The sequence below is a fragment of the Podarcis liolepis genome (assembly GCF_965112155.1).
Source record: "Podarcis liolepis genome assembly, chromosome: 14".
NCBI lineage: Eukaryota > Metazoa > Chordata > Lepidosauria > Squamata > Lacertidae > Podarcis > Podarcis liolepis.
Window position 1 is genome coordinate 53,539,045 of NC_139569.1, and position 20,302 is coordinate 53,559,346.

General features: G+C 42.2%; 1 protein-coding gene across 3 annotated transcripts in view; it reads right to left on the bottom strand.

Annotated features, from left to right (window-relative positions):
- Positions 1–3,607: 3,607 nt before the first annotated feature.
- Positions 3,608–20,302, bottom strand: part of PTPN9 (protein tyrosine phosphatase non-receptor type 9) — a 77,050-nt gene continuing 60,355 nt past the window's right edge. For all 3 annotated transcript variants that reach the window (XM_083475799.1, XM_083475798.1, XM_083475800.1), the window contains one exon: positions 3,608–5,472. In XM_083475799.1, the coding sequence (XP_083331925.1) occupies positions 5,258–5,472 (215 nt within the window). In that variant the 3' untranslated portion in view covers positions 3,608–5,257. The remainder of the gene's footprint in view (positions 5,473–20,302) is intronic.

The window sequence follows — 20,302 nt, forward strand, 5'->3', positions numbered from 1 at the left end:
CACTGGATCAGCATCTTCATTGAGATATACACTGCAACCCCAAGGTCTTGTTCTGGGTCTGTCTCCTCCAGTTTAGACCCCATGAGCCCCCCAAAATTAAGATTTTTTTGCTCCAACATGCATCACTTTACACTTGTTTACAATGATTTGCATTTGCCATTTTGCAGCCTCTTCACTCAAGGGGTAGGGAAGATGGGTATCTGGCCTGATGCTTAGATGAGTTCCCTTAACCTTAGTTTACAATGAATGGCAGCAGTTCTCTAGGATTTAATAGACTCATAGACCTGTAGAGTTGGGAGAGACCCAATAGGTCCCCTAGTCCCTCCCCCACCTGGAGGTGCAGGCTGTACTTCTGCCTGCACCCAGATGCGTGTGTTGCAGCTCTTTGCAGAGACGGAGACAAACCAACAAAAGACATTGGGATTACACATGGCACCCCAAGGGCACGTGGAGGTGCAGAGGGGGGCAGAGATGAGCCAGCACAACCAGAAATGGTGCTCCTCGATTGCTTCCCTGCCTTACTTCAGGAGGTTGCGGGTCTGGAGAAGGGCTTTGGGCAAACATCTCCATGCAAGCAGGAGGAAATCTACTTTGTATGCAGAAGGTCCCAGGCTCAGCCCCCTGCATCTCCATGGAAGGCAGAGACCGTCCATGCCTGAAGCCCTGGAGAGCCTCTGCCAGTCCATGTAAACAGTAGTTAAGCTCAATGGAGCAATAGCTTTATTCTGTGTGTGGCACCTTCCAATCGTTATATTTAAACCATCCCTCTATTTAGAACCACAAGAACCAGGATCTTGATTTATTTTTATGGCAGGAGCCAAAGTTCCCAACGCAGAGGAGGATCCCAGGTTCAGGCCCCTGCCAACTGCAGGTCCGGGGGGGGGGGCAATGGCTCCCACTGGAAACCTTGGAGAGTTCTGTTGGTCATTGTAAGCCAGGAGGGGTAACCTTCGTTGATCTCCATAACAGTTGCTGGAACCTTCAGGAGGGGAGGGTGGTCATGTGCTTGAATCCTGCTTGCAGGTTTCCCACAGAATGCTGGACCAGAAGGACCATTGACCTGATCCAGCAGGCGCTTTTATATCCATCTCCTCTGACCTTGACTACGCTGTCTGGGGCTGATGTGGAAGGATGTCCAGCAACATCTGGGAGGGCCATAGGTTCCATATCCATGGTTCACATTGACTAACAGGTGGAGCAGAGGTCTGATTTAGTAAATTATTATTACATTCATACAGCAGCTTTATCTTCCAAGGATCTCAAGGTGGTGTACATAGTTCCCCTCCTTCCCATTTCATCCTCACAACAACCCAGTGAGATAGGTTAGGCTTCTAGCCTAAGGTCACCCAGTGAGCTCCATGGCTGAGTAGGGATTTCCCTCCCAGGTCCTTGTCCAACACTAGCCATCATGCCACATAGTTTCTCACGTCCATCCATATTCCTGGGTTCTAAGGCATATAGGATTGTAAAGCTAAAAACTTGAATTGTGGTTGGAAATGGAAGTGTTTAATTCATTTTTTAGGAAGGTGGAGGGGGAAATCACAGGTACTGAGATCTGGGATTCCATGCCGAGTTATTGATTTCACTTCACAGGCTGGTAAGAGGTGGAGGCAACTGGGAAACCCTCTGTGCTGTCAAGAGACAGACGTATTTCATCTTTTGCCATTGCTATTTCACTGCCCCCGACTTGTAGCCATGGGCCAAAGAACTCGGTGGGTGTTTTGGTTTCAGTAATTATGACTGTGATGTAGAGAAAAAAAAGGGCTGCCTCTTTCCTTGCAACAAAGGCAGCAACTAAATATTGGACAAATATAACAATCCTTAATGGAGTTCAGTCAAAGGTGCTGCCAAAGACAGGTAGGTCACAGGATTTGCACGAAGCAGAAGAGTGAGTCATTTTATTGCCAACAAAATGCCTGCAATTTTGAGCTGAGCTTTAACCACCCAATTACCTTGATTTCTTTCTTTTTCTTAAAAGAAAGAAAATATAATCAAGTAAAGAATAGGAGAAACCAGAATCAATGATCCTCTTTCCACTCCAGGTGGAGACCAAAACAGCAGCAAAGGTCTCAATAAATGAGATAAATTGCTTATGTTTAAAGGGCTTTTTGTTGTGATGCGATGGGTGGGGTGAAATGCCAGTTTGTGAAGGACTTAAAGAAAAGAAGCTGGACTGATACTAGCTACTGCCAAGTAAGTCTTGCATGAGAGGAATTTATCTGTTATAAATTTTGGAAAGTTGTTTCTGTATTTGCTATGCATTTGGACTCCTCTTAGCTTTTGTAACCCAATTTTACCTGCTCTCAAGGAGCAGGTTTTTGTATTTTGCTTGGGTACAATTGGATGCCATTTTTAATCAATATGGCAGACTGAATTTTCCAAAAGCACGGATTTCAAAAGTGCAATGATTTTGTTTGGCTTCTTAGAAAGCCCAAGCACTGCTGGCAGAGCATTTCCTTTGCATGTAACAGGTTCCAGGTTCAATCTCCAGCAACCGCAGAAAGGGCTGGGAGAGATCCCTTTGGACATCCTAGAGAACTTCTGCCATGGTTTAACTCCTGTAAACAGCTTCCCACTTTCCCATCTTCTGTGAGCTGCTTGGAGCACAGTGGGTTTGTAGGAAATGAGGTATGTAAATGATCTGACTGCTTCTTGGCCTTTCAGCTAGGATCATGCAAAAACATTATCTATGCTAATTCATCAGTTCTTACCAGATCCAATACAAATCCAATACAGCCGGGATTTGAGGACTATATATTAACTGGATTTTTGGAACTCGGAGATGGAATAGGGGCTTCCTCCATCTGCTCCATGCATCAATCCAGTACAGTGGTACCTTGGGTTAAGAACTTAATTCGTTCTGGAGATCTGTTCTTAACCTGAAACTGTCCTCAACCTGAAGCATCACTTTAGCTAATGTGGCCTCCTGCTGCCGCCAAACCGCCGGAGAACGATTTCTGTTCTCATCCTGAAGCAAAGTTCTTAACCCGAGGTACTATTTCTGGGTTATTGGAGTCTGTAACCTGAAGCATCTGTAACCTGAAGCGTCTGTAACCCGAGGTACCACTGTATTGCAGTACACCTCCAAGAATTGCTCACCAAAAATAAACAAATCAACTATTTTTGAGAGATGTTCAGTGCAAAACTGAAATTGGGAAAGAAACCACGACAGTTTAAGCTGGTACCAGAAACTGACCCACACCAGGAATCTCCCAGTCATTCACATGCTTTAACTGAGGGCCAAGTAATGTTTTTCCAGCTTGAGGAGCACACACTCTCATCAGTTTTGGGAAAGCTGTATGCCAGGCTGGGTGGGGCCAGAGGCAAAGGGGGTGGAGCAAACAGATGCAACTCGGAACTTGCTATGGGAGCCAGGCCAAAGCCCTAGAGGCGTCTCCAACTCTCCGCACCCTGCTTCATACAGGAAAGCAGGAAGCATTATCACAGCTCAAGGGCCTGTTCCTGTCAGGCAAAACCAGCGCCGGAAGTATGAGAATGGAGGGGGCCTGGGGAAGAGTCCTAACAGGCAGACTGACTGGCCCCTGGGGCTTGACTTTCACCACCTCTGCTTTAAACCAACACAACAAATGAGACGGCAGTGAAGGTGTGGGTTGTAGGTATATTTATTTGCAAATACAAGAGAGAGAGAGAGAGAGAGAGAGAGAGAGGGAGGGAGGGAGGGAGGGAGAGAAAGAAATCGCCATACAATAGCAAATAGGAACATTTACAGTTATCTCCAATTCGGACTTGATCAAGTTAATGTTAAATACAAAACTGAGAGAGGGAGAGAAAGAAAGAAAAGGAGAATGTAAAAAATAAAAAATATGCGCATTCAAAAGAGCTTATTCCAGTATAAAGTTACTGAGGGCAGCTCAGATGCCACCCTCCTCCTCTCCAAGCAGAAATTGGGGTGGAGGGTGGCTGTCAGCCTGCTTTAAGAAAACAGGAGCTCCCAGTCTTGTCACTGGCAGGCTGCGCAAGGAGAAAGAACTGGGTGTAGAGAGCAAGAATTCCCCCACTTAAACAAAATTGGCTTTCAAGGTTTTGTCGGAGAGGAGGGGCTGTGGAAGAGAACAGATCTGAGGCCCGATATCAAGTCTCCTTCCTCTACCTCCCTTCTCCCAGATGTTTGGGGGTTAAGCCCCACTTATTTGGCCACTCACATCCACACTGTCCCCTGCTGAGTCCTTCGTACCAACAACTGCCTAGCATTCCTGGCTAGCAGCAAAACTGCAAGTGGGTTCCACATGCCCCGCCCCACATCGCAGGAAAAGAGACCCACAGATCTGCACCCCAGCTAATAACCTTTTCTGCAGGCTTAAGATACAATCACAGGCAAGAAAGGTGAAGGCAGGGGAGAAGAATCCCACTGGGATGTCGCACGGAGGATCCTTGCAGGTTAAGGGTGCATCCTGCTGTGGCAACATCACATGGACACACACACACACACACACACACACCAGGCACTGCGGCATTTGTGTGATACGACATCACAACTTGCACGCAACCTGTACGCCTCTGCACAACAGGTGTGCCCTTGCAAGTGTGTGTATGTTGAAGCTACATCAGTGGGTGAACTGGGATGGCACAGTGGGCAAGACCAACCTTGGGCAGGCTGGGCAGACAAGAACCATTAACATAATTCATAACACTGACGCTGCCACTCAATACAAAGGTCCCTGTAAGATATTAAGACTCTGCATCGTATTTATGCAAAGAGAATACTGGCTACATCTTTGAACGAGGAGTGTGTATTAAGTACATACAGAGAAGGAAACACCTAGATTCAGTGGTGGGCAAGACGGAAATCTTCCTCTATCCTGGCCTTGGATATAACTGGAAAGGGTCCCCTTCTGCATCAGAACCAGGAAAGCAGCACCCCCTCTGTCTCCAGAAGGTGGAGGACACTGACATGGCAAGGAGTTCCATCTTCTCCCTGTTTGCCTCTAGTGGCAAGTCAGGACCGGAAGTTTGGTTTGTTCTTTTTTTAATAAGGCACAGTTCAATCAAGGGTGCTAGTCTTGGAGAATGCAAGCCTTCATAGCCCATGGCTACTAGTTGTAATTTGAGCTAGCCAGCTAGTCAAACAGAAAGTTTCTGATAGCCTCAGCGGCAGAAAAATTGGCTCAAATCAGTGTTCTGGGCAAAGCTGCATCTGAAGATGCTGACGAATCTGGTTTGGTCAAGAGGGAGGAAGGGAGGAAACAGGGTTTGGCCTGGTCCCTGCTGCTCTGTGGCCGCTGGGCCAGGATTCCTATTAGCTCTTCTCCTTCCCTGCCCAGGCGTAGGAGGAAGGGAGCAGGTTCTCTCTCTGCGCATGCTCAATGATGGCCAAGTAGCAGAAGTAGTACTGCTCGGGGGTCTGGATGCTGAAAGCTCGCTGCGTCCTCATCCGCACCACTGTCTGCTGCACGTTCAGCGTGCCCACGTCCTGCAGTTGAGACAGGCAGATGTCCAGAGCACAGAAGGTACCTGGGGGAAGAAGATCACCGTAAGCCATACCCAAGCCAGGACCCCTTGGACACTCCACATCCACCTTCCCCCACATCCTGGGGCCCTTGAGGTGTTGTTGGACTCCAGCTTCCCCCAGCCTCAGTCAGCATGGACCAAGGGTCAGGGAGGGTGGTCCTGCAACACATCATGGCCCTGCTCTGCCTCCACAGCTGGTGGCTCTGAATACCAGTTACTGGAAACTGCAGGAGGAGAAATGGCTCCTTTGCTTGGGTCCTGCTTGCCAGTTTCCCTTGGGCATCTGGTTGGCCACTGTGAGACCAGGATGCTGGACTGGACGGGCCAGTAGCCAGGGACCACATCCAGCAAGCTCTTCTTTTTATGTTCTTAACACCGGGAGGGCCACAGGTTCCCCACGTTTTGGTTCCCCACCCTATGACTGATTTCAGCCAAAAATTCATTCATTCATTGTGGGTTTTATCCAATGAAGTGCTAATTTAAAGTAACAAAGGTATACTTGTTCTGCAGCCAAAACGTTTTGCACCAGCAGAACACTGTGATGCAAGAGAAAGATCAAGCAGTTTGCTGCCACGTTTGCCCTGCAACAGAAGCAACAGAAGGAACAGTCTACTGTCCAATGAGCGTCTGCGAATGCAGCTGCTGAACTGGATTCCTCCACTGCGCAAAACTGAAACTCGCCCATCCACTAGTGCAAGAGCCCTAGTTTTCATGGACAGAAAACTCTGGATATAGTCCACTGTCCTGAAAAATATCACACGTATACACAAATAGGAATAAGGAAGCCCTGGCTGCCTCACAAATTTCTTTTTGTCTGATTATTATTATTAATTATTATTTATTGAATTTCTATACCCGGAGGTCTCAGGGCGGTTCACATAAAAAGATCGCAGTATATAAAATAAAAATAAAAGCAATAACCCAATAAAAACCCTGAAAAAAGCCACTACTGAGAAATCCCCATTCTTGTGTTGCCACCCTCCAAACCTCTTGAGGAGGCACACTAAGAAGGGCCTCAGAAGATGATCTCAGGGTCCGGGAAGGTTCATATGGAAAGAGGTGGTTCACAAAGTACAGGTGAAACTTGGAAAATTAGAATATCGTGGAAAAGTTCATTTATTTCAGTAATTCAACTTAAAAGGTGAAACTAATATATGAGATAGACTCATGACATACAAAGCGAGATATGTCAAGCCTTTATTTGTTATAATTGTGATGATTATGGGGTACAGCTGATAAAAACCCCAAATTAACAATCTCAGAAAATTAGAATATTGTGAAAAGGTGCAGTAGCTATTCAATCCATTACACCTGCAAGGAGTCTACCAGGAGATTTTGGAGCACTTCATGCTTCCTTCCGCAGACGAGCTTTATGGGGATGCTGCTTTCTTTTTCCAGAAGGACTTTGTCACCTGCCCACACTGTCAAAAGTACCAAAACCTGGTTCAATGCCCATGGGATTACTGTGCTTGATTGGCCAGCAAACTCACCTGATCTGAACCCCATAGAGAATTTATGGGGCATTGCCAAGAGAAAGATGAGAGACATGAGACCGAGCAATGCAGAAGAGCTGAAGGCTGCTATTGAAGCATCTTGGTCTTACATAACACCTCAGCAGTGCCACAGGCTGATAGCATCCATGCCATGCCGCATTGAGGCAGTAATTGATGCAAAAGGGGTCCAAACCAAGTACTGAGTACATATGCATGCTTCTACTTTTCAGAAGTCCAATATTGCTCTATTTGCAGTCCTTGTTTTGCTGATTTCATTTAATATTCTAATTTTCTGAGATTGTTAATTTGGGGTTTTCATCAGCTGTACACCATGATTATCACAATTAAAACAAATAAAGGCTTGACATATCTTCCTTTGCATGTCACGAGTCTATCTCATATATTAGTTTCACCTTTTAAGTTGAATTACTGGAATAAATGAACTTTTCCACGATATTCTAATTTTCTGAGTTTCACCTGTATTGCGGTCCTGAGCCATTTAAGGCTTTATAGGTCAAAACAAGGACTTCCGGTTGACTGCACAGTTATGGCAGTCGAGACCTCTTTCGGCTGAAAGAGCCCCCGAAAAAACCCTCAGATCGGGCGTTCTGAGGACCTGGTGTTCCAGCGGGTGCACTTTAGCGACTCCCCTGCTCCCCGGTAAGCTCATTAGAGCCCCAAGAGTGAGCGGAGTGGGAGACGCAGCACAGCAGAAACGAGTGCTTCCTTCAAAGCAGCGAAGCTCTGAGACTGGCTAGCTTGAGTGGCCAATTCCTTCATTAAAAAAGAGACTGAAAGTTGGAACTGTAAGTACTTAAAAACTTGATTTGGAAAATTGGGAAGAAAAGGGAGACTTAAAAACGGGGGTCTGTCCCCTTAGTGGAACAAAGTAAAAATCGGTGCGCTAAGACCAAAGCCTAAAAGGAAAGAAAAACTTTTAAAACTCTGCAAGCAATTTAGCCCCACCCCCAGAGGAAAGGGGGCTTTGGATAATTTGTGCTATTTTGGAAATCTATTAATAAGTCTGAGATATCCTCTTTTGGTACCGGACCACCCAGGAGGGAAGTCTAGTCTCTATTGTGACATCACAATGGAAGTGGAAACATTCAATCCCCATCTCTACTGAGTTGGTTATAAACTTTCCTGCGATGCCTGGCAACATTTTAAAGTGGATAAAAAGTGTCTTCGGATTCCCTCAGAGCAAGGGGAGCCTTGGAAAAATTTTTCTTTGCCATTTTTGTCATTGGGATTTAATGAGTTTTAAAGATTAAGGAAGCTGCTCCTGATCCGGCTGCAGTGGGATTGGTGGAGGGAACTTGTTTTTCTCCCTTATTGTACCAGACTGTGTGACTGACCTTGACATTCTTTAGCTATGAGTTCAGAAAGAGAAAGGCTGAGACGTGGTTCTAAAGCAGCACCACAATTTGAGGAGTCGGTGATGTCAATGTTAAATGATATTAAAGAAGGATTAGATCGTAACACAGCTTCTATAACTAAATTGGGGAAATAGATTGAACATTTAAGTATCAACATGAAAGATGAGATAAACACACATGATGCAAGGTTGACACAGCTGGAGAATGTTAGAGTGCAGGATCTGGAACGCTTGCAGTACGAAAATGCAAATTCAATCGCTTTTCTCCAATTGAGTGCAAAAGAATCACATCTGAGATTGAGAGGGGTCCCTTTTCTGGAAGAAGATAAACTCAGAGAATCTTTGATAGGATTTTTTGTGGATTTCTGGGATCTGAAAAAAGAGGAAGTGGAAGATTGGGTAGAGAAAGCTTACAGATTTGGCCCTAAAAAAGAGACCAAAACAGCTTACGATAGTATTGTGGTCTTTAAGACCAAGGAACAAAGAGAGATCGTTTTGGGACATCATTATAAAAAAGGCCTTAAAATTCCTGACAAATCGGTGGTGCTCTTTAAAGAAATTCCACAGCAATTTTTGAACCTGAGATCTCAGTACAGGGACCTGACTGACAGAAAGAGCATCTTTTTTAGGTGGGAATTTCCAGAGGGGCTATCTTTCAAACTTGAAGGAAGACAGCAGAAGATAAAGACTCTTGAGGAGGACAGATTTATGCAAAAGGCACTTGGTAGAACTTGGATTACAAACCTCACAGCCACTGGGAGGAGAGGCAGCATCTCCGTAAGTAGACAATATGGCATTGAGAATCTATTCATGGAACGTAAATGGCTTGAACTTACCCCGAAAAAGGGGGGGGGAATTACCATATTTTGGAAAAACAAAATTTGGATATAATTTGCTTACAGGAAACCCAAATCACAAGACTACATAGAAAAACTCTAATAAATAAAAGATTGGGCCAAGAATTTATTTCTTCTGACAAAGTTAAAAAAAGAGGAATGGTTTTCTACATTAAGGAAAAATGGAATCCAAAATTTGCTTTTAATGATGAGGAAGGAAGACACATAGCAGTTGAAATTACAGCACAAGGCGAGAAATATTTGTTATTAGGAATCTATGCACCTAGTGATGGCAAAGTGGAATTTTTTAAGAACTTGGAAACAAGTCTGTTGGAATACATAGATTATAAAATTATATTGATGGGGGACTTGAATGGAGTTGCATCTACTTTGATGGATAGAACTCAGAGATCAAAGGCTACGAATTCTGGCAGACTACCTAAGACTTTTTTTGACCTAACTGAAAAAATTGATTTGTCAGATATATGGAGAATAAAATCCAATGGAAAGAGACTTTCATTTTTTCTCAGATGCAAACCAAGTATTTTCGAGAATGGACTATTTATGGATATCCAGAGACTTGGTTCCTAAAGTAATAAAAACAGAAATTTGCCCTAAAACTTGCTCGGATCATAATGCAGTTTTTATGGATTTGAAAATGTTTGTTCAGGGTTCCTTCAGATGGCGAATGAATGATGATTTGTTGAGAAGTACATCAATTGTTAATAAGACCAAAAACCCCTAAAGGATTATTTTGAACTTAGTATGAATCAAGGAACGGAAACAAGGGTTATTTGGGGGGCCAACAAAGCTGTAATGAAAGGGTTTCTGATACAACAAAACTCAATTAGGAAAAAGTCACAGAATGAGAGAAAAGATAAAATTATGGAACAACTAACTAAAAGACAAAGAGAAGAAGCTTAGAGGAAAACCCAAAGAATTTGCAGATCCAAAAAGAAATTAAAGCTTTACAGGTTCAATATTCACAGTTAGTAAATCAAGAAATTGAATGGAAGATAAGAAGGATGAGACAAAGAAATTTTGAATCTGCAAATAAATATGGGAAATTATTAGACTGGCAATTAAAGAAGAGACAAAAACAAAGTACTATTACAAACATTGTAACAGAAGGAATATCTATAGAGAACCCTGCAGACATTAGAAAATGCTTTTATAAATATTATAAACAACTGTATAAAAAGGATAAAGAGGATATGGGAAAAATCGAGCAATTTATAAAGATTAATGGTTTGCAGCAGATTCTGGAGGATAAAAAGAACCTACTAAAAGGTTTAATTACAAATCAGGAAATGGAACAGGCAATAAATTCAATGCAACTTGGCAAGATACCAGGACCTGATGGTCTATCAGTGAAATATTATAAGACACTGAAAGGCTGGCTCATCCAAACTCTGGTAGAAGTATCTAATTCGATTCTGCAAGGGGGCAAAGCACCTGAAACCTGGAAGGAAGCTTATATTACTCTGATTCCTAAACAGGGTCAAGATAGATCCAATGTTAAAAACTACAGACCAATCTCCTTACTCAATGTGGATTACAATTTTTTTGCAAATATATTGGCCAACAGGCTAAAGAAGGTTTTATCTAAGTACATTCACAAAGACCAGGCAAGATTTCTGCCTGGAAGACATATGAAAGATAACATTAGAAATTATGTGGATATTTTGGAAAAGTTAGAAGCAAGAAAGAGTTGTAAAGCAATGTTAATGTTTATTGATGCAGAGAAAGCCTTTGACAATGTATCTTGGAGTTTTATGTTACATTACGTAGAGAGTATGGGGATAGGCCATGATTTTTTAAATGGCATTAAAGCGATCTATCTAGAACAAAGAGCCAAAATTATTGTAAATAATGTGGTTTCAGAGGAAATTAGAATTGAGAAGGGAACCAGGCAAGGGTGCCCACTTTCCCCTCTGCTGTTTATTTCAGTCCTGGAGGTCCTGCTAAGTATGATTAGAAAGGATGAACAAGTCAAAGGTATCACAGTAGGTTCGAAACAATACAAATTAAAAGCCTTTGCTGATGATCTAGTATTGACATAATAAGATCCAGACTCCAGTGCAGTTAAAGCACTGGAGCTGATGCAAGAGTTTGGTCTGGTAGCAGGATTTAAATTAAACAAGAGCAAAACCAAAGTAATAGAGAAAAATCTGGATAATGAGGAAAGAAAATTATTACAAGAAAAAACGGGCCTAGATTTTGTGAAAATAGTTAAATATTTGGGGTGAACCTGTCCAGGAAAAATCTGAATTTATACAAAGATAATTATGAGAAATTATGGTATGAAATTAAAAGAGATTTGGCGATATGGTCAAATTTAAAACTGTCATTAATGGGCCGGATTTCTGTGATTAAGATGAATGTGCTGTCAAAGATGCTTTTTTAGTTTCAAGCCCTCCCAATTATAGATAATGTGAAATGTTTTAAAGAATGGCAGAAAGCATTATCTAGATTTATCTGGCAGGGGAAGAAACCCAGAATTAAAGAGACTTCCGGGTTAGTGCCACTGGCAATGGCAGAGTTTCTCTGACTGGGAGGAACCCGCTCCGTGAAAATCGGGTCTTGCCACCGTGGCGAAGGCGGAGACCCTTTAAAAATCCCAGGCGGAGGAAGCCTGGGAATGTGGGATTCGGCAGACACCAGGAGCGCCTCCCCTACTCGCAGGGAAACCCCTTTTCGGGGATCCAAAGCGACGTGGGGTAAGCGGCTCGGTGTTTTGAATCGACTGCTACTTTTACGGAGTGAAGCCGCACAGCCGTTGCCGGAGAGCGCTGACTTTTTCCTGTGGACAATTGGACTCTAAACAAGTACCTGTGAGTAAAACGGAAAATTGGATTAAGAAACATTTTAATTTGGCACCGAAGCAGGAAGGTTCTAAACAGGAAGTCCGCCTTCCGCTTTTTGTAAATAGACTGAAGCAAAAATTTGCAAGCTAAAGTCTGGAAAGTCGCATATAAAGGACTAAATTTCCTTCAGTTATAACCATCAAAACCCCTTTTGGAAGCAGAAGAAAAGGGGGGGGGGATTTTGTTTGTTCAAGCCTGCAGGAGAGAGAGTAAAGAAAGATAAATTTCCACCGTCTCAAACATGGGAACGGGGTGCCAGAGACAGAAATTCTTGGGGAAGTTCATTGACTGGAACGTCTTTTGATAGATAGTTAAAAAAAGAGAAACAAACTGATTTCAATGTTGCCTTTTGCAATCAAAAGATACAAAATATATAAAAAATGAAAGTAATTTTCTTTTGTTGGACCTGTTTACAAAAGATGGATACAAATAGAAATTGTCTCCTCTAGAGGGAGCTTGTTAAATTGTTGTTGGAGTCGATCTGGGGAATTTACAGCTGCAAGATTAGGATTGTGAGACCAGACTTTGGCCTTGAAGAAAAATGTGTTTAGAAGAAGTTTTGGTGCTTGCTTTTTGCAAGACAAGCGCTTTGTTGGAGCAGATGCATGAGAAGATGGATTTGATGACTATTGCAGTCAAAAACTTTTGACAAAGGGCGAATACCCATATAGAAACCATCCAGGAACCAACTCAGGAACTTGTTTTGACAGGGCAAGTGCAAGTGCAGAAGATAATGGAGGAGGTCGCTGTTGAACCTCAAGTAACACAAATGGAGAGACCCGAGGCCCTGCAGGAGCATAAGCCGCTGTTCTTGAAGATTGAATCTGGAGTGGGCCAGGGGGGGTCTGGAGTTGTGGGGGCTTTTAATTTTGGAGGGTCTTTGAAACATGCTTTTAAATACTTTTTGACTACAGTGCTGAGTGTGGGGAATGGGACTGTGGGGAATGGGCTGATCTGCTGAGGGGAGATGGAGATATTTTTGGGTCGGAGTCTCCCCGAGTCCTATTCCTCAATGAGAAAGGAAAGAAACTAAGAAAAAGATCAACAGAAGACAAGGTAAAGTGCAGGTATAAACAAGAAGAAGATCTGCAGAAGGGGCATGGAAGAGACTTAAGAGCCTCGGACACAAGAGCACCAGGTTGATGGACTAGATGGAATGGACAGTAAGGACTGACATAACCCGAGACCAGGAAGAAGAGACGTTGGATGAAGATTGGAAGAAAGTTTTTTTTTTAATTATTTTGAGAATTAGTGTAAAACTAATGAGTATTAGGAAAAATGTTGGAATGAATCATAGAATCATAGAGTTGGAAGAGACCACAAGGGCCATCGAGTCCAACCCCCTGCCAAGCAGGAAACACCATCAGAGCACTCCTGACATATGGCTGTCAAGCCTCTGCTTAAAGACCTCCAAAGGAGGAGACTCCACCACACTCCTTGGCAGCAAATTCCACTGTCAAACAGCTCTTACTGTCAGGAAGTTCTTCCTAATGTTTAGGTGGAATCTTCTTTCTTGTAGTTTGGATCCATTGCTCCATGTCCGCTTCTCTGGAGCAGCAGAAAACAACCTTTCTCCCTCCTCTATGTGACATCCTTTTATATATTTGAACATGGCTATCATATCACCCCTTAACCTCCTCTTCTCCAGGCTAAACATGCCCAGCTCCCTTAGCCGTTCCTCATAAGGCATCGTTTCCAGGCCTTTGACCATTTTGGTTGCCCTCCTCTGGACACGTTCCAGTTTGTCAGTGTCCTTCTTGAATTGTGGTGCCTAGAACTGGACACAGTATTCCAGGTGAGGTCTGACCAGAGCAGAATACAGTGGCCCTATTACTTCCCTTGATCTAGATGCTTTACTCCTATTGATGCAGCCCAGAATTGCATTGGCTTTTTTAGCTGCCGCGTCACACTGTTGGCTCATGTCAAGTTTGTGGTCAACCAAGACTCCTAGATCCTTTTCACATGTATTGCTCTCAACCCATGTGTCACCCATCTTGTATTTGTGCCTCTCATTTTTTTTGCCCAAGTGCAATACTTTACATTTCTCCCTGTTAAAGTTCATCTTGTTTGTTTTGGCCCAGTTCTCTAATCTGTCAAGGTCGTTTTGAAGTGTGATCCTGTCCTCTGGGGTGTTAGCCACCCCTCCCAGTTTGGTGTCATCTGCAAATTTGATCAAATGAAACTATTTGGCTTTAGTAGAAATGATATAAGGAGTTATGTATAAATAAATATTAAGTTTTAATCTTTAAGGTATTTTATGGTAAGATAAGGTTAAAAAAAATTAAGGTAAATTGAAAGACAGAACACAGTGAAAGATAGCAAGGATTTGCAGAGTGAATTAATATGTTAGACCGTTAAGATAAATTACTTAACAAAAATTGAGAAAGATGGAAAGAATTTGCTGGAAAAATTAAACTAGAATACAAAAAGGGAGGTGTGAGGAGGTCGAGGAAACAAGCAAATGAAAGATAAAGATATGGAGTATTGGATGTGTGTTTCTTATTGTTGTATTGGTTTTTATGTTTTTTATTTTCCTTTTTTATGTATTGAAATGTATGTCTTGTTGAATTTTTTGTGCTTTTTGTTTTTTGTTGTTTTCCTTTTTTTCTTTTTTCTGTCATTTCTATACCTCTAATAAATATCTTTTTAAAAAAAAGAACCCCAGAATTACATATAAATTACTTATGAGCTCTAAAGAAAGAGGGGGATTTTCCCTGCCGGATTAAAAAAATTATTTTGAAGCTGCTGCACTTTGCTGGACTAAAAAATGGGTGCAATTAGAAGATACAGATCTATTAGATTTGAAGGGATTCGACAATGTGTTTGGTTGGTATGCATATTTATGGAATGACAAGGTAAAGGCCCATAATGCATTTAAAAACCATGTAATTAGGTGCAAATGGTGCAAATTGTGTTTCAAGGGGGAAAGTTGATACTTGTTGGGATTTACGTGCCAAATGAAAAGAAAGCAGAATTTTATGGCAAACTAAATGAAATAATGTTAGAATACTTAGATCATAAAGTGTTATTAATAGGAGATCAACACAATACACTTGAATCAAAAAGCAAAACTCATTATTAACAACAACTTATCAGATAATTTTGGGATATCCAAAGGTACCAGACAGGGGTGCCCTCTGTCTCCATTATTATTTATTACTGTCCTGGAGGTATTAAATAAGGATCTGAGAGAATCCCCAGAAATCAAAGGGGTGAAAGTGGGGGTAAAGGAGTTTAAAATAAGAGCCTTTGCAGACGACTTGGCTTTAAGCCTGGAAGACCCAAAACATAGTGTAAAAGAAGCCCTCAAAAAAATAGAGGATTTTGGAAAGATGTCCGGATTTAAGTTAAATAAAGATAAAACAAAAATGTTAGTAAAAAATATGAGTAAAGAAGATATAGAAGAATTACAAGCCACATCAGGAATTATGGTAGCTAAAAAGGTGAAATACCTGGGAATTTGGATGACATCGAAGAATATAAACCTGTTTAAAGACAATTATGAGAATGTATGGAAAGAAATCAAGAAGGACTTAGACACATGGTCTAGCCTGAAATTGTCATTTCTGGGTAGAATATCTGTGATAAAAATGAATATTTTACCAAGAATGTTATTTTTATTTCAAACCAGTGTGGTGTAGTGGTTAAGAGCGGTAGTCACGTAATCTGGGTAACCAGGTTCGTGTCTCCGCTCCTCCACATGCAGCTGCTGGGTGATCTTGGGCCAGTCACACTTCTTGAAGTCTCTCAGCCCCACTCACCTCACAGAGTGTTTGTTGTGGGGGAGGAAGGGAAAGGAGATTGTTAGCCGCTTTGAGACTCCTGAAGGGGAGTGAAAGGCGGGATATCAAATCCAAACTCTTCTTCTTCTATACCGGTAATCAAAGGGACAGCACAATTGAGAGAATGGCAGAAAATCTTATCAAAATTTGTCTGGCAGGGGAAGAAACCAAGAATAAAGATGAAGATGTTAGTAGACAAAAAAGAAAGAGGGGGTTTCGCCCTGCCTGACTTGAATTTATATTATGAGGCTGCTTGCTTAGTCTGGTTGAAGGAATGGTTAACATTGGAAAACACGGATCTCCTGGACTTAGAAGGGCATGATAATAGGTATGGGTGGCACTCATACCTATGGTACGATAAAGGGAAGGTACACAAGGGATTCACAAATCATGTGTTTAGGAGATCATTATATGAAGTGTGGGAGAGAAATAAAAATCTCTTAGAGAGAAAGACACCTTGGTGGATATCACCAGTAGACATACTGACAATTAAAAAAAGCAATATGGAAGGGAAACGAGTAACATACGAGGATATTACCAGGAAAACAGAGAGAGGGATAATTCCAAAAATATATTAATTCCTTTCTTATCATACTATTACAAGAAACTTGGATGGAGGAGGAAATTGAGTTAAATGGCTTTGAGTTTATATGTCTGCCTGCTAGCCCGTCAACAAATGGTGGCCGCCCTAAAGGTGGCCTTACAATTGGTATCTCCCCTAAACTTTGGGCTAAACTTTCACTAGTGCACGCATTTCCGCCTTATGCTATTACTGGACTGATCTCTGGTGGAAACTTCTCTATATTGGTTACAAATGTCTATTTCCCCCCGGGAGGGTTAGCAGCTGATCTTACTTCTAGATGGGAATCCCTAGAGGATTTTTTACTTTCTTGTTATCTTAAATATCCTAATGTCCCCTCCATTACCGGAGGTGATTTTAACGCTCGGATAGCCTCAAATCGGGAGGCTCTTATAAAGTCTAAATGGTGGGTCGACCCCGGTGCTCAAACCTACGATCTAGTATATATCCCCACTAGAATATCAAAGGATGTAAAAGTCAATAAGGCGGGAGTGATGCTTTATCAGATGACTTATGCCTTAATTTAATTATACTAAATGGCAGGTGTCCTCCAGATATACCAGGAGAGTTCACCCACCTGGGGTTAAAATCAAACAGTGTTCTTGACTATGTATTGGTTTCCCGGGATCTATTTTTGAATGTCACCTCTTTTAAAATTGATAATGCCCAATTTAGTGACCATCTTCCCCTGACAACCAAGTTATGTGTTGACTGGCAGCTGCTCGAGCGCTCCCACCCAATCCCGGTGATTGTGGAGCCGTCCACTAAAACAAAGGGGATTAGATGGTCCCCTGCCCACGCCCATAGATATACGGATTTTATCCGATAAAAGTTTCCTGGTGATCAGCCGGACGTAGGAATAGTCCCGTGTGATCCTATTACCTGTATGAATTTTTTTTTCTCGCCTGATAGAAGTTTTAACTCGCTTTTTTACTTCTCCATCCTATGGAGTTAAAAACGATTATTTTAAATTTGGCGCCCCTTGGTTCAACTCTGCTTGTAAACTAGCCAGACTCCATCTACATACAATATATAATGACTATAAACTTTCCGGCGCTCTGGCCTTACCTCCATCTTATTCCCTGGCTAAAAAAGCATACAAACAGGCCCAGAAATCGGCCAAATGGGAATGGCATTTAAATTGCTGGCAGACTATAATTTCTGCCTCAAAATCTCATAACTCCCGGAAATTTTGGTCCTTAATAAAGGGAAGAAACACAAAGTACCCCTTAACGGTGATCCCGGCCCCTACATGGGAGCAGTTCCTGAGAAAATATTTCTCAGTGGCAGAAGCTCCGGCCACTCACTGGAGACCTTCTAATCCCCTTCCCGTCTGGCCCAATACCGACCCTGCTGAAATCCTAGAATTGATAGCTGAGCTGAAAACTGGTAAGGCCCCTGGGCCAGATTTGGTCCCTGTTGAGGCTATAAAGCTACATTCTGCATGGTGGGCAGGGATTTTAGCTAAAACGTTTGACGCAATAAATGCCACGGGCTTAATACCAGGAACGTGGAAGGAGGCCATTATAATTCCTATCTACAAAAAAGGCCCTCCCAGTGACCCAGGGAATTACCGGAATATCAGTCTGCTATCGTCCATTGGGAAAATATATGCCCGTTTTTTGCTGGCAAGGTTGATGAAGTGGTCAGTTGAGGCTGACCTGATTGGGCATGAGCAAGCTGGATTTAGATTAAACCGATCCACAACAGACCAGGCAATTATTCTTTATCACTTAGCCCGGAAATACTCGACACCTCGACGGGGCCAACTTTGCGCAGCTTTCATAGATTTGAAAGCTGCGTTTGATAGTATTCCGAGGCAATTACTATGGGATAAACTTGCCTGCTGGGGAATAGATAGAAGGCTCCTGTGGCTTATCTCCCAACTTCATGCCGGGTCCGTGGCCAGGGTAAGAATATCCCCTGCTGGAGACCTAACTAACCCAGTGCCAGTAAATAAGGGTGTACGCCAGGGTTGTATTTTAGCGCCACTTCTTTTTAACTTATTTATCAGTGATATGAGGAACCCATTAATCGACTCACAAAAAATTATCCACACCCCCCCGTATAGCAGATTATCATTGTCCTTTACTTCTCTACGCAGATGATGCGGTACTACTCTCCTACTCCAGAGTGGGTTTAAAGAGGGCACTAAAGATTTTTGCGTCATATTGCCATACTAATCATCTGTCTATCAACCACACCAAGCCCAAAGTACTGATATTTTCAAGGAGTCGAAAATTATATTCATGGAAATTGGGGGGCACGAAAATCGAACAAGTACATAAATTTAAATATTTAGGAATTTATTTTCAATATAATTTAGGGTGGAAAGCGCACGTTGAATATCTTCAAAACAAGACAAAAGCCCTATCACACACCCTCCTCCGTTTTTTCTACTCTGAGGGGGCCTTATTCATCCCTGTGGCCTTGAAAGTGTATAGCATCAAAGTGATGGCCACAATGGCCTATGCTGCACCTTTATGGGCTGCTTTGGCAAACCTCTCACCTTTAGAGTCGCTTCAAAGCCAATTCTTACGCCGACTTTTAAAACTACCAACATGCGTAAGTAATGCGGCTATTCGCTTAGAAATGAAGATCCCCTCAGTGGAGTTAGTTTTATGGAGGAGAGTTTTGATTTACTGGATATCCCTATGGCATAAACTCCTGAACCACTATCTCATTCAATGCATGTAGCGGGATGACTTCACAAATTTGTGGTCAGGAAAAATCCATGCCAAATTGCTGTCCTATGAGATCTCGCCCACTGAATTGCTCAAACTGGATCTAAACGTGGCAAAAAGGTGTATAAATCAAAGGCTGGATGATGCGGAGCTATACCAAAATTTCTTAGCTGGTGGTGGAGCCTGCTCGCCGTTAAATCTCGGCATAACCCCTATCTACCATGCTCCGTCCTACTTAACATCGCTTATGGCCGGATCTCACCGATATGCCTTCATTAGAGCTAGGTTCAATGTTTTTCCAACAAATGTGCTGAGACATAGATTCACTAAGGGCCAAGTCCCTTCAATGTGTGCTTGTGAAATGAAAACATCTGAATCTCTACATCATGTTATGTTTATCTGCCCTATGTACAGTTCAGCTCGTGCTAGTATACTAAACTCCATAATCCAGCCTATGGCTGACAAACCAGTAGACCTACAGCTTGCCTGGGCTCTTCAAGATGTGGATCCTTATATTACCCTACAGGTTGCTAAATTCCTAACAGCCGTCCTCTCGTACAAGAGATGGAATGGAATGTTAGCTGATTATTGATAGTTATAAGAATTTTCGATAATGACATCAGATATTGATTTTAGCGTAGTGCCTAAATTTTTAATCTTAATCTTAAATTTTTCTTTTGAATTGCCAATATTTGTCCTTGTGAGCTGTGAATTGTGTTATATTACTTGTGGCTTGTACGAGACCGCTGTTTTATTTGATTTGTTTTGTGTGTTGTGCTTTATGATGGGCGTAAAGCCGAATAAACATTTTGATGAGAGAGAGGGATAAAACTGAAACCATATGACCAAATTGAAACTGAGTTAATGGGATGGCTACAATATCATCAGATTAATAATCTACTAAGTGAGGATAAAAGGAGAAATGGGTTTGAGGATAAAAAGTCAAAATTCCAAGTTTAACTAATAGAGTGTAAAGGAAAATTGTTATCTAGCATGTATGACTTACTGCTTGAATGGTACACAAAAGATGAAGAGGTTAAAGACTCGATGATAAAATGGGCGATGGATATTGGGCACAATATTGAGCTGGAAGCATGTGTAAAATTATGGAATGTTGGTTTGAGATTTACAGGATGTATGGCTTTAAAGGAGAATGTATTAAAAATGATGTATAGATGGCATTTGACGCCAATAATATTAGCTAAAATGTATAGGA